Genomic DNA, 13,058 nt, shown 5'->3' with positions numbered 1-13,058 from the left:
CATTTAGCAGACGCTCTTAATCCAGCGATTTACAGTAAGTAATATCATGAGTTTGTATCGCCTCTGAAGTATTTCTACTTTGCACTGTAGAACGCTTTACCATATCATATGTACATAAACATAATACAGTATACTACTATAGTAGTAATATAATAACAGCTGTCCATCTCTTTTGTGCAGGGTGTCACATCCATCCCAGGTGGTGCTGCCTCTACGTCGCTGGGAGCCTAAAGAGAAACCAGTCAAAGAAGATGATGTTGGACCACAAGTGACGCACATCTATGAGGTACTAGGCTAGCCCCATAGCCTGATGACACTCACCTATACTATCCCCATAGCCTGATGACACTCACCTAGACTAGCCCCATAGCCTGATGACACTCACCGGGGTCTCGGTTTCTGAGAGTAACGGCTTTCAAAAAAGTATCTATTCAGCCACCAGATGGTAGTGTCTGCGGTGAATGAGTTAATGAGGGTATTATTGTTTAATGCAATCAGATTTTCTGTGTGGATGTGTGGGCTGTCAAAGCCAGAAAGTAGCTTTTTGACACTCCACTCCCGGGTATGATGATGATGTCGATGCATACCCATTACCCTCTATCAGTTTATTTTCTTTGTTGATAGTATAATAGTATAACAACAGCAACATGTTTGAGTCATAATTTATCCTAAACTGTACTATACAAAGACATTATCTGTAACTTCTTCCCTGTCTAATGCAATCATTATCAACATGTGTGACTGCTCTTTCTCGATGGGGATGCTCTGGTTCACAGTCCCCATTGTTCTCTTCAGTCAGAGCAGTTCAACTCATACGCCAATCAATATTGTATGTTCACATGTTCATCAACACCACAACTATGATGGGTTTGAAATGTTACCACACAGCTGGTGCTAATGAAAAGAGACAACCCACCGCAAGAGCAATTGTGCTTTAATTGCGTTGTGTTTCACCATTTTATTACCATATACCATTGTTTTCAAAATAAAGGGGAAGAGGGATGTAATAATAATTGTTTTATGGTTGAATGTGAGTCGAGCGCGAGCGCTCAGATAAAACACTGGGATGCCCGCACGCACACACGCACGCACAGATATCGGTGCATTCGCATAAACACTCACTAATGACCAGTAGCCCTGTAAAACATGATGGTGTTGGCTGATTAAAGACTTCTCCTCTCTGTGGCTATTAGAGAGGGAAGGGAGAGAGAGAGAAGGAAGGAAGGAGTTGAGAGAGATTGGTGAAGAAAGTGAAGTGAATTGAATTGAGAGAGTAAGAGCGAGAGAGGGAGAGAGCCATGGGGTACAGAGAGGGGAAGAGAGAGAGAGAGAGAGAGAGAGAGAGGAGTTAAGAGTCAAGACTCTTCCTGAGGTGAGGTGGTGGACATTAGAGACACAGAAGACAGAGCAGAGGTATATAAGATGATGACATACAGACAGAATGGAAGACAAAATGACCACAGTTTACGACTGGAATGTGTGTGTTGTGTGTGCACACGTGTGTGTGTGTGTGTGTGTGTGTGTGTGTGTGTGTGTGTGTGTGTGTGTGTGTGTGTGTGCATGTGTATGTGTGTGTGTGTGTGTGTGTGTGTGTGTGTGTGTGTGTGTGTGTGTGTGAGACATCCACTGTGTCCTGTCCTGCAGTTGATAATGGTTTTCATGTTCAGCTGGTTCCAGTTAGAGAGGCCTCAGAGTCTCACTCTGGCAGAATGTTTGCCCCGCAGCACCGCCATCCTGTGCTGTACGGACCACTCTCTGCTGTGTTAATGACTGTGTGTGTGTGTGTGTGTGTGTGTGTGTGTGTGTGTGTGTGTGTGTGTGTGTGTGTGTGTGTGTGTGTGTGTGTGTGTGTGTGTGTGTGTGTGTGTGTGTGTGTGTGTGTGTGCGTGCGTGCGTGCGCGTGTGCGTCCGTGTGTGAAAATTTAAATTAGGCCCTATATTAAAGTGCCACAATTTTTGTATTTTTCCAGGTTTTCATGTGTCTATGAGGTCACAGTACTTCATTAGACACCCTGAATCGTTTTTATGTGCAATCGTGTATTAACTTTGTATTTAGGGTTTCTTCCTGGAGGTTGAACCCTTGACAGTCAAACGGGCCAATAAAATAAACAGTAATATAGTAATATATACATCACACTATCAGCCCCTCCCCTAACCCCTCCCCCTTTATCATACTACTACAGCTGTGGGTGCGGTTTCAGTTCAGTTGGATCACCACCCACTGGTATTTTAACAAATACTGTACACTTTTTGGAAAAAGTTCTTCCTCCTTATAATAATACCTGATGATCATGTTTTAGGGTGGATTGAATTGAAAGGGAGAGAGGGGGGGGGGGGGTTGGAGGTGTTTGACAAGGGAGCCGTGAGGATTTATTGAGTTGATGGTTCGTTAAACCTCATAATTCACTGAACCTTTCCTTTTACTGTTGAACTAAGACTTTACAGAAGCCACAGGTCTCGCCATACCTTCCCTCTAAGCACCATTGATGTTTGTTTTGTAATAAATTATCATATAGAAAAGGTCTACAGTATTCAGCTGCTGCTCGTCAAGCATATTTAGCCCTGTTCTATCTACTGTATGAAAGGTGCTGGTATGGAGTTTACTCCGGCCTTACAGTCGTGCCTGGTCCAGAATACAGGAGGACAGACAGGTTGCATTGCATCACCACATGTTTAGCATAATCTAATCACTGCCTCAGTCAATGGAGAACAGCGGACCTCTCTCTCTCTCTCTCTCTCTCTCTCTCTCTCTCTCTCTCTCTCTCTCCCTCCATTCATAGTATGCGGTTACTGGGGACTAATAGGCGCCGGAGACCCTCCATATCCTGATAACATTCCATTTCCGTTCTCTCTATCTGTCTGGCTGTCTCTCCATTTATGAACCCCTCTCTCTCCTCTTTCCAACCATCTCTCTCTTCCCAACCTCTCCCCTCTCTCAACCCCTTAATCTCTCTCTCTCTCTCTCTCTCTCTCTCTCTCTCTCTCTCTCTCTCTCTCTCTCAGTCAGTTCAGGGATGTTTTGCTGTTGACCTCAGAGGGTGATGAGGCTTTGATAGGGGAGCTATAGTCTAGAACACAGCTGGACGACAAAGTCATCACAACACCTCCTGTCAATGGAGACTTGCTAATAAGGACAATGAATGTCGGGATGCCGTTCGTCAAATGTATGAAAACCAAGAAGGGGGGCTCTCAACTCATTTTTTAATTGCAATTTTTTCTCTCTCTCTCTCTCTTTCTCTCTCTCTCTCTCTTCAGCTTCATAACTCAGGTCCCAGTAGTATCAGACAGGCAGAGCTGCTGATTGGCTGGCCCGCTCGTTTCCGTGACGAGAACCTGCTTTACGCCATGGAGATTCACACCGACGGACCAATCAGCTGCCGGAGCAACACTAGCCTCAACCCCCTCGCTTTACAGGTAACGCACGCACACACACACACACACACACACACACACACACACACACACACACACACACACACACAGTGAATGCCGTTGGGATTGGGAGTCGAACCTGTGGCACACTGCCAGACTGGATTACCAGCCAAGGTGCCTGGACCTCTTAGCCACGGCCCAGGCTAAGAGGCCAGGTAATTGGCCCAGGTAATTGTGACCTTTACCTTGATTGTGACCTTGAACTTGAACTTATGAAAGTGAAAAGTATTCAAGGTGGAGCCGTCTGATCATTTCCACCAAGGTTCATGGAACTCGTAAACCCACACCTGCATGTTAATGCTCCCGTGATGATGTCACCACCACACCTGCATGTTAATGGTCCCGTGATGATGTCACCACCACACCTGCATGTTAATGGTCCCGTGATGATGTCACCACCACACCTGCATGTTAATGGTCCCTTGACGATTTCACCACCACACCTGCCTGCAACCAAAATATAACTGCAATATTACCTTACAATTAGCAGACACTCTTAATCCAGAGCGATTTACAGTAAGCAAGAACAACGCATGATAATACATCAAATACATAGAAATACTCATCAAGAATCATAAGCAAGCTAAGAACCTAACATCTGTCTAACAGGAGAATATGTGTACAGTATGTCTATGAGTATGCACTAAAGAGTGCTATACTCATTATCTTCTACTAGTCCCCCATAAACTCACTATATTTCTGTTGAGATGCAGTATCCTCTAGCGCCACCCTCAGGCCGAAATAGCAACTTTTCACACAAGACATCTCATAATCTATATATTAGGCAAATTCCAGGATCCGCTGCTTTTGGTGTGCGGCCCATATGGCTTGTCCTCTAAACATGAATCACTATAACATAGGATATTGATTGTGAGTATGTGTCTGCTGTCTGATGTCTAAATGTGTTCTGCAAGTCCCACTGCACTTTAATGCAATTCTGTACTGTATGACCTACTCTATGACCTAGGTATGTATTATCAATTCATATATGAATTGATAATTGATAACCTTATCAATCCATTAACCGGTTATTTGATAAGCGGCGTTTAAAAACCAAATCTGAGAATCTTAATTTCCCTCAATGTCTAACATAGAAATCTACATTTTGCTGATATACAGAAAGAATACAAAAGGCATATTATATTCCTTAATCAAATATTTATTTGACCATTTGAGATACCGGGCAGGCAATGGCATGTTTGTATGAGGAATACAATGAAATGAAAAGTGCACTGTCTTGTCTGTCACATCACTTGCAAAAGCAAAGACGTTTCTTTTGGGGGGGGACTTTTTTTAACCAGCCCACATGTGCGTTCCTCGGCCATGTGCGTGCGCAGACAGCATTACGTTCACAGAAAACCCCCCAATTATAAAACTGCAGAATTCATTGTTAAGTTTAATTGAAGAATTTCTTAACGATCGCTTAATCGATTAACGGTTAACTATGAACATCCCTCTGACAATGTACTGCTTCAAACTGTAGTTCTGGATGGATCATTTAACAATGCACTACTCTGTCTCTTTGGTACTACAGTACCAAAGAGACAGAGAGAAAGAGAGAGAGAGAGTGGCAACATAACTTGTGGTTAGTTAGTTAGAACACTAAACAAGCAATTGATGTACTGTAGGTTTAGGGCTATTACAATACATTATTTCAGAACCATTGTCTTGTTAATAAATAATAATAAGAGTTGGACTCCAGTATACATTTTACAGTAAGTATTAACATCTCTCTCTTTCCATCAGATCTCCTCTCTGCAGGATACTCCAGAGTTGTTAGGTTTCTTGAGGAACTCCAGCTCTCCTCGCCGCCACAGACGAGCTGCCAGCGTGGGTCAGAGTTACAGCAGCAAGACGCTGGTAAAAAACAAACCATAGCAAACAAACTCATACATATACCATGTTTGCCTCCCTTTAGCCCCGTCACTTACTGTAAACTGTCAAAGTTATTCAGTAAAACAGTATTTTGACAGATTAATTGCTTTTCCTACAGTTGATGTGTTTAAAGCAGTGGTTCTCAAAGTGGGCTCTAGGGACACTTCAGGATCAGAATCGTTTTATTGTCACGTTACACTTACATAATTCACACTAGGCATACAAATGCAACTCATCACAACACGTCACATTTAACCCATTTAACACAACAGACACATTAAAAAGAGGCAAAGCCATTTAAAAACATTAAATGGTAGAGAGAGAGCAGACAACATTGGTTAAAAAAAAAGAAAGAGAACATTCAAACGGCGCTATAGATACAATACTATATTAAATAGAACCGGTTCCATTTGTAGAGTTATGGGGGTTCTTGAAATTACAACGTTTGAGAACCACTGGCATAAAGCATACACTATTTGGCACAAATCTCTCTCTCTCTCTCTCTCTCTCTCTCTCTGTAGAACTGTACTAATATCAGTTGTCTGAGGATCACATGTGTGGTGGGACGATTGGACCGCGGTCAGAGTGCTGTGGTCAAAATACGCTCCAGACTCTGGGTCCATACCTTCTTACAGGTGAGCTAACCCACACACGCACACACGCACGCACACACACACACACACACACACACACACACACACACACACACATGCTCACGCACAAACACACTCATGTGCAGTTGAAACTCAGGAACTGATGCTGATAAACATGAACTTACACAGTAACTGGGCCACGGACATTTTCGGCAGTTTCAAGTGGGCCCTCATCCAGAAAAGGCTGATGAAAAACATGAGGGAAAGCAAAGTTCACTGTAGTGAACTGTACTGTAGTTCCAGATACATACACTCACACTGACACTGCTACGGTGGGTGATATGGAACAATATATTATCACAATATTTTCCCACGCAGTTTCACGACACAAGATATTATCACAATACCTTTCATGTGTTTTTATGGTTATTTTTCAAGTTACTTAAAAGGACGACTTCACCACTTTTCAACCTATCTTTATATAATTGGTCCTCGCTAATGATAAAATGCCACAAATTGTTTCTACTCAGTCTGTGTCTCATGGGAGGGCTGTGGGCAGTTCAGAAACCCGTCCACCAGTGACATCACGGGAATCCAAGCTAATTGAAACGATAGTTTCTGAACTGCCCACAGCCCTCCTATGAGACACAGAAAAAAACAGAGGACCAACTATTATGAAGGTAGGTTGAAAAGTGGTGAAGTAGTCCTTTACCAGTACAACCACCTACAAGGTAACAAAAACGAAAAGAAAAAGGATTAACAGGCCATTTAGACAAAAATACTTATTTTTTGGAGAACGAAACCGCCAAACCGTGTAAATTAGGACATTGTATCGTCTCGACCATATTTATCACGATATATCGCCCACCCTATAGAGCGTCGCAGTCCCTCCCCCTTTCAGAACGAGTGGCCCAGGAAATGAATTTCAATGCATTTGTCCCATAGGCATTTCGTGCTTTATTTATTTAAATACCTTTTAAGCGTCGTACGAAGCCAACTCTTGTCGTGACAAATCATGACAACACACACAATATTTCGGGCCAAACAAAGAATTAGAAAGTAGAAAAAAACACTTTTTTTGTTGTTTTTCTTCTTTGTAATTATTTGTTTGGTCCAAAATATTGTGTGTGTTGTCATGATTTGTCACGACAAGAGTTGGCTTCGTACGACGCTTAAAAGGTAAATAAATAAAGCACGAAATGCCTATGGGACAAATGCATTGAGATTCATTTCCTGGGCCACTCATTGTTCTGAAAGGGGGAGGGACTGCGACGCTCTATACTGCTACGCCAACACATCACAGCTCCATCACCTCACACTGCTAGGCTTACGTTAGCAGTATCACATCACATTCTTCGCTCACACACTGCACACTTAGTAACTTCACTAACTTGTGCTTGTGTTTAGTCTGTGATGCATTATTAATGCGTGTGTGTGTGTGTGTGTGATTCATGAATGTGTTCTCATGTACATTGTTGTTGTTTGTGTAGCGTCGCAACGTCCCCTACCTTCTCAACTCCACCGTGTCATTCATGGTGACGGAGATGCCCTACCGCATCCAGCCCCCCTCCCTACCACAACACGCCACCTCTGTAAGTGTGTGTGTGTGTGTGTGTGTGTGTGTGTGTGTGTGTGTGTGTATGTGTGCGTGTGCGTGTGCGTACATATTGGTATGTATCGTTGCAGTTGGCCAGACATATTGTGTGTTTTTGTGTTTAATGCCCTGCCTACATTGAGCAAAATTAAAAATAATTAAAAAATAAAAGCTGATCTATAAGATCTATAGGGTCACATTGAGACCAGTTGTGAGCTTGTAGAACTTTGTAGATCTTTGTGAAAGTGGTCAAGTCTGTGGGTTTTATACATATATAACCAATGAAAAATAAGAGCTTGTGACTAACACTAAATATAACTACATTGAAAAGAACATTTCCTGAAAAGTAACAGTTTTGTACATGCAAGGTTTCAGCTCGACAGCAATGATAAGTATGTGTGCGTGTGTGACTGTGTGTGCGTGTGTGCGTGCTTGCGTGCGTGTCACTGTGTGTGTCCAGATGGGGACGCTGGTGTTGTGGGGAACCCCTGATGTGTCATTTGCAGTCCCTCTGTGGGTCATCATACTGGCCATTCTACTGGGTCTACTGGTGCTGGCCATGCTTACACTGGTCATGTGGAAGGTATTGCACATGTGCACACACACACACACACACACACACACGCGCGCGCACACACACTCGCACACACACACACACACACACACACACACACACACACACACACACACACAATTCAATTCAATTCAAAGGGCTTTATTGGCATGAGAAAACATACGTTTACATTGCCAAAGCAGAAAGAACAATACAACAATACAGCAATACAATCAAAACAAAAATGATGTACATTTGAAGGTCAGAATCTTCAATAGATCAAATTCTATGTACCAAGGTCACTCAATGCAGGTATAGTGCAGGAATATACACAATGATTAGTCTGTAGGGTGGTTGTGTTCCATTTGATATCCTTCTCCTATCACAGCAACTCACAAATCTTGCTGCTGTGTTTGCACATTGTTGTACTTCGCCCAGCAGATATGGGAGTTTTTTGTCATTGGTCATGTTTTCAAAGTCTCTGTGTGTGGTTGTAATCTGTGGGAAGTATGTGTCTCTGATGTCTTGGTACAATGGACAGATGGTTAGGAAGTGTAGCTCGGTTTCCACTTCATTTTGTGTGCAGTGGGTGCATAGTCTGTCTTCTCTCGGGATACAGGTCTGTATGACGGCCTTGACGGCCTTTCTTGATTGCGAGACTGTGCTCACTGAGTCTGTACCTAGTTAAGATTTTTCTTTGTTTTGGGTCGGTCACGGTGCTCAGGTATTCTGCCACTGTGTATTCTCTGTTTAGGGCCAGATAGCATTCTAGTTTACTCTGCTTTTGTGTTGCTTCTTTCCAATGTGTCAGATAGTTTTCCTTTTGCTGTTTTATAATTTGGTTTAGTCCAATGGGTTTTCTATCTCATGGCTCACACACACACACACACACACACACACACACACACACACACACACACACACACACACACACACACACACGCACACACACACACACACACACACACACACACACACACACACACACACACACACACACACACACACACACACACACACTGGTCATGTTGAAGGTAATGCAAGTGCACACATACAAACACTGCTATGGACATGACATCCAAAGCGTCCCTGTCACTCTCTTCATATGCGAATGGACAATGCCCATGTGAAAGTTCAGATCAATTGGTCAACCCACTGAGGAGCAAAAATCCATTCAGAAGGGCACAATAATGGGTTTAAAAACACAGCTGAAACATGAAGTGGAGCAATTTCCTTCTTCCAATTGGCTTTGCAACGCAAAGTAGAGTAGGGCCACCCGGAGGGCAGCCAATTCTAGTATAATACACATACTTGCATGCATGCACACAGTTACACACACACACACACACACACTCAGATTTCCTGTGTGTCTCTGTGTGTTTCAGTGTGGATTCTTCGACCGTGCGCGACCACCAGCCGACGACGACATCTCAGACAGGGAGCAGCTGACGTCCGACCAATCAGCAGATGCCTAACAACACAGCTCCTGATTGGTCGTTGCTTGACTGAGGCAGTGACTTAACCACTTGAACCCCAGCATGACTGTTCTGGGAGAACAATCGCCAAAAATAGCCCATCTACAAACTCACAAGGTTGTTATAGATCGGTCATTTTGGGCGAAGAGAGTTGGTGTAGAAGGAGAAGAAAAAGCGGTCCAAGTACAGTTGTAACTCAGGTCCGTTTCTACTGACAATAGAGGGTTTATCCCATTAAGGCCTGAGGCCTGAGGCCTTCTACATCAGACACACACGAAAACAGTTTTCGGAAAACAACCTTTGTTTCTATGTCAGTGGTGCTCAAACCTTTTCATGTCAAGGATCCCCACAATGATATGTATTTTTTCATACAAAATAATTTGTTCCAGGGAACGCCAGAAGCAAATATCTGAGTTAAAAACATTCGCTGTGAAAGATTATTTTTTCTTATAAATCAGTCCTGGGATCTGCTGGTTGACTCCACACGCACCCACAGCCGAGCTCCTCCTTCAACTCTACACTGAAAACAAATGGAATCTCAAATATATACATATGTTTTTTCGTAAATTAATGACCTACTCGATCATACTACAGCATCACACATGCTGCATTTGCTAATTTTGAATTTGAATCCTGAAAAGTAACCGTTTTGGACATACGAGCTTTCCACCCGACAGAGACGATGTCAAATGTATTTGTGTTTTAGGACTTACAAGGTGTTAGGTGTTTAAAGGATTGTTCCACCTGGAGTGCCTGACGAGAACAACTAAAGAACCAGCCTCAGTTCATATTCCATTCAGAAGCCATCAGCACGTACAGTATACAGTATAGTATTACTCTGAAAGTGTACACAGAGTGACTGTCAGAGTATAGACCTAGCCTGGCATGGCCAGACTAATATCACTGTGGGGGCAATTATTTTATTTGATTTCCTTTTTTGCAATTTGTCTGGTTTCCAGAGCTGTAAGGGACCATTAGGAACCCTGTCAGGGAACCCTGAGGGTCCCTTGACCCCACTTTGAGACACACTGCTTACTGCTTTAGGTTTATGTATGCTCCATCATGCAATGCTGTCTGGTTCTGTTCTGTTTAGGGCGTTTCTTCAGTGTAGAGACGTGTCTCTTAACCTTTTCATTTCAAGTAGCCCCCCAGTTTGATATGCATTAAGCCCATTTGATACGATTAATATTTCTGGGACTCCAATTTCAGAACATGTTTATTGTCTAGACATGATGGTCGGTCATTTGGACCAGAATTCCTTTACTGTCTTTGTGATGTAGGTTTAGCGATAACAGTGACACTGTGATCAAAACAGACATTCTTTTACGTTCTCTATTTGTATTTGCTTGTAACGCTGGTGAAGACGAACTGTTTGTCATTTAGTTGGGGACTCCCTGGAGCCCCCTTGAGGACCCCTAGTGGTCCCCGGACACAAGTTGAGAAACAGAGCAACAGGACTGAAGACGTGAGAGGACTGCAGCACCACACACACACACACACACACACACACACACACACACACACACACACACACACATTGGAGTGTATGTGTATATATTTATGAATGCTTGTGCAATATTTGGGACGTTGCGTGATACTGCAGCTAGTTTACACTGGCCTTGTTTTATTTCCGGCTCACTGTTGACATGTGTGTATATATAAGTGACTGTTTAGTGTATTAGACAGGGTGGGGCTGAACGTAAATGAGAAGTTGTTCAAATGGAATCCAACTTAATCTCCCCAGAAAGCATGACTGGAGCAAATCCCTTTTATATACCTTATCATCATTAGTGTCACACAAAAGTTGAAAAAATAGCATATCTATGCTATATTAAAAAAAAACTGTTTTGGACAATAAGTAAGGACTGCTGGACATTGTCTATTGAGTAAGAAAACTAACTTTCTCCAATAAAAGAAAAACATCTTAAATCAGTATCATTTGATACAGAGCTGACTAGTAGTACTGTGCCCATTACAGTACTGAGACTACACTATGTACAGTGACATGTGTTAAGAAGACATCCCGTTGAGAGATATTAGAAGCCTTTTTTAAAGACACACAGTAATGTAAATATCCAACTTGTAGATTTATTTGTCTTCTGTTATTCATGTTTGGGGTTTTTATATAATTTGTGAAGGTTTATTGAAATAAAGTTTCATTTGACTAAACAACACTGTCTGTCTATGGCCCAGGGGTTCCCAAACTGTATTAATTCACCAGGCAGCCAGTATCTATTTTAACATTTGTAAAGTTGGTCACGTGGCCAAAAGATGTGCGCTCCAGCCAATTAAAACGTGTTCGGAAAAAATGTGCGCTCCAGCCAATTAAAACGTGTTCGGAAAAAGATGTGCGGCCCAGCCATTGAAAACCTGTGCGGAAAAGATGTGGCAAGCCAATCAGAGTCACCAGCTCTCAGCCCACACCAGGCCCGCCCCCGGCTCACACGTCACTAGCTCTCAGAAATTCAGAATCTGCAGCGTTCTGTCCGTCTCTCGCAGGAAACTCACAAACAAGGAAGGGGACGAATTGGATTTTGCTTATTCCTTCTAAATGTCTGTATTTAAAATATCACTGACACAGCGATTCCCTTACTTACATCAACATTGTTGTTTGTCAATAGTTGTTTTTTGCCTAAGTAAAATAATTAGACTGTTCGCTACTTCACATTGGCTTCTCATTGCATGCACACACACACACACACACGCACACGCACGCCTGTAAGCCACCCCCCAACACACACACACACGTGTCCCACACACACACACACACACAGGCGCGATTACATACAGTTTCATTCATGCAAACACGGCACTTCTGCCGCGGAGTGCGTGGCGAAGTAACTCTGGAATTGAGTCTCCGCGCAGCGGGCGCAAAATCTAGTGCTGATACATTTAGGAAAGCCAAAATTCAAAGGGCTTTATTGGCATGAGAAAACATACGTTTACATTGCCAAAGCAGAAAGAACAATACAACAATACAGCAATACAATCAAAACAAAAATTATGTACTTTGAAGGTCAGAATCTTCAATAGATCAACTTGTACCAAGATCACTCGATGCAGGTATAGTGCAGGAATATACACAATGATTAGTCTATATCACAGCACCTCTTTCTGTTTTAGTTTATCTGTTTCCTCACCTATGCTATGGTTGATTTTCCCAGAGTGGACTTGCCCCAATCACAGCGACTGGCCAGTCACAGCGCACCATTTCCTCAAACGCGAAACGGAACCCAGCCCCCGCCCTTTCAGCCACTTCCTGGTCAAGCACTTCCTGGTCTGAGTCAGGTCTGCGTACACCAAGGGGCCAGCTATGCACTCCAATGTTGAAGCGCTGGGCCCTAGTGGTAAGAGGAAGGACTGCAGGCGGACCCGTGGATTCTTGACGAGGAAACCCTCGAGCGCCCAATGTAAAGCCCAGGTGCACTCTGGGTGCACTTCCGCATTTGGACACCAAAATTTGGTGTCCAAATGCGGAAGTGAAATGCTGAATCAGCGAAATAGACGGTACTTCCGGCAGCCTTCCGGGTGCTTCA

General features: G+C 43.1%; 1 protein-coding gene across 2 annotated transcripts in view; it reads left to right on the top strand.

Moving 5' to 3' along the window:
• itga8 (integrin, alpha 8) overlaps nucleotides 1-11,685 on the top strand; it is a 90,391-nt gene extending 78,706 nt beyond the window's left edge. Inside the window, exons 24-31 of one of the 2 annotated variants that reach the window (XR_013964338.1) lie at nucleotides 181-286; nucleotides 3,256-3,414; nucleotides 5,179-5,292; nucleotides 5,829-5,942; nucleotides 7,391-7,492; nucleotides 7,955-8,077; nucleotides 9,433-10,247; nucleotides 10,491-11,685. Coding sequence is in view for 1 of the 2 variants with exons in the window: in XM_080767714.1 (XP_080623840.1) it covers nucleotides 181-286; nucleotides 3,256-3,414; nucleotides 5,179-5,292; nucleotides 5,829-5,942; nucleotides 7,391-7,492; nucleotides 7,955-8,077; nucleotides 9,433-9,522 (808 nt within the window). In the remaining variant the exon portion in view is untranslated. Of the gene's footprint in view, nucleotides 1-180; nucleotides 287-3,255; nucleotides 3,415-5,178; nucleotides 5,293-5,828; nucleotides 5,943-7,390; nucleotides 7,493-7,954; nucleotides 8,078-9,432 lie in introns of both variants that reach the window. The other variant, XM_080767714.1, reaches the window with a different exon arrangement.
• The last annotated feature ends 1,373 nt before the right edge of the window (nucleotides 11,686-13,058 follow it).

Source organism: Protomyctophum bolini (assembly GCF_963924005.1).
Source record: "Protomyctophum bolini genome assembly, chromosome: 7".
Classification (NCBI taxonomy): Eukaryota; Metazoa; Chordata; class Actinopteri; order Myctophiformes; family Myctophidae; genus Protomyctophum; species Protomyctophum bolini.
This window is presented reverse-complemented; position numbering and strand designations above follow the sequence as displayed.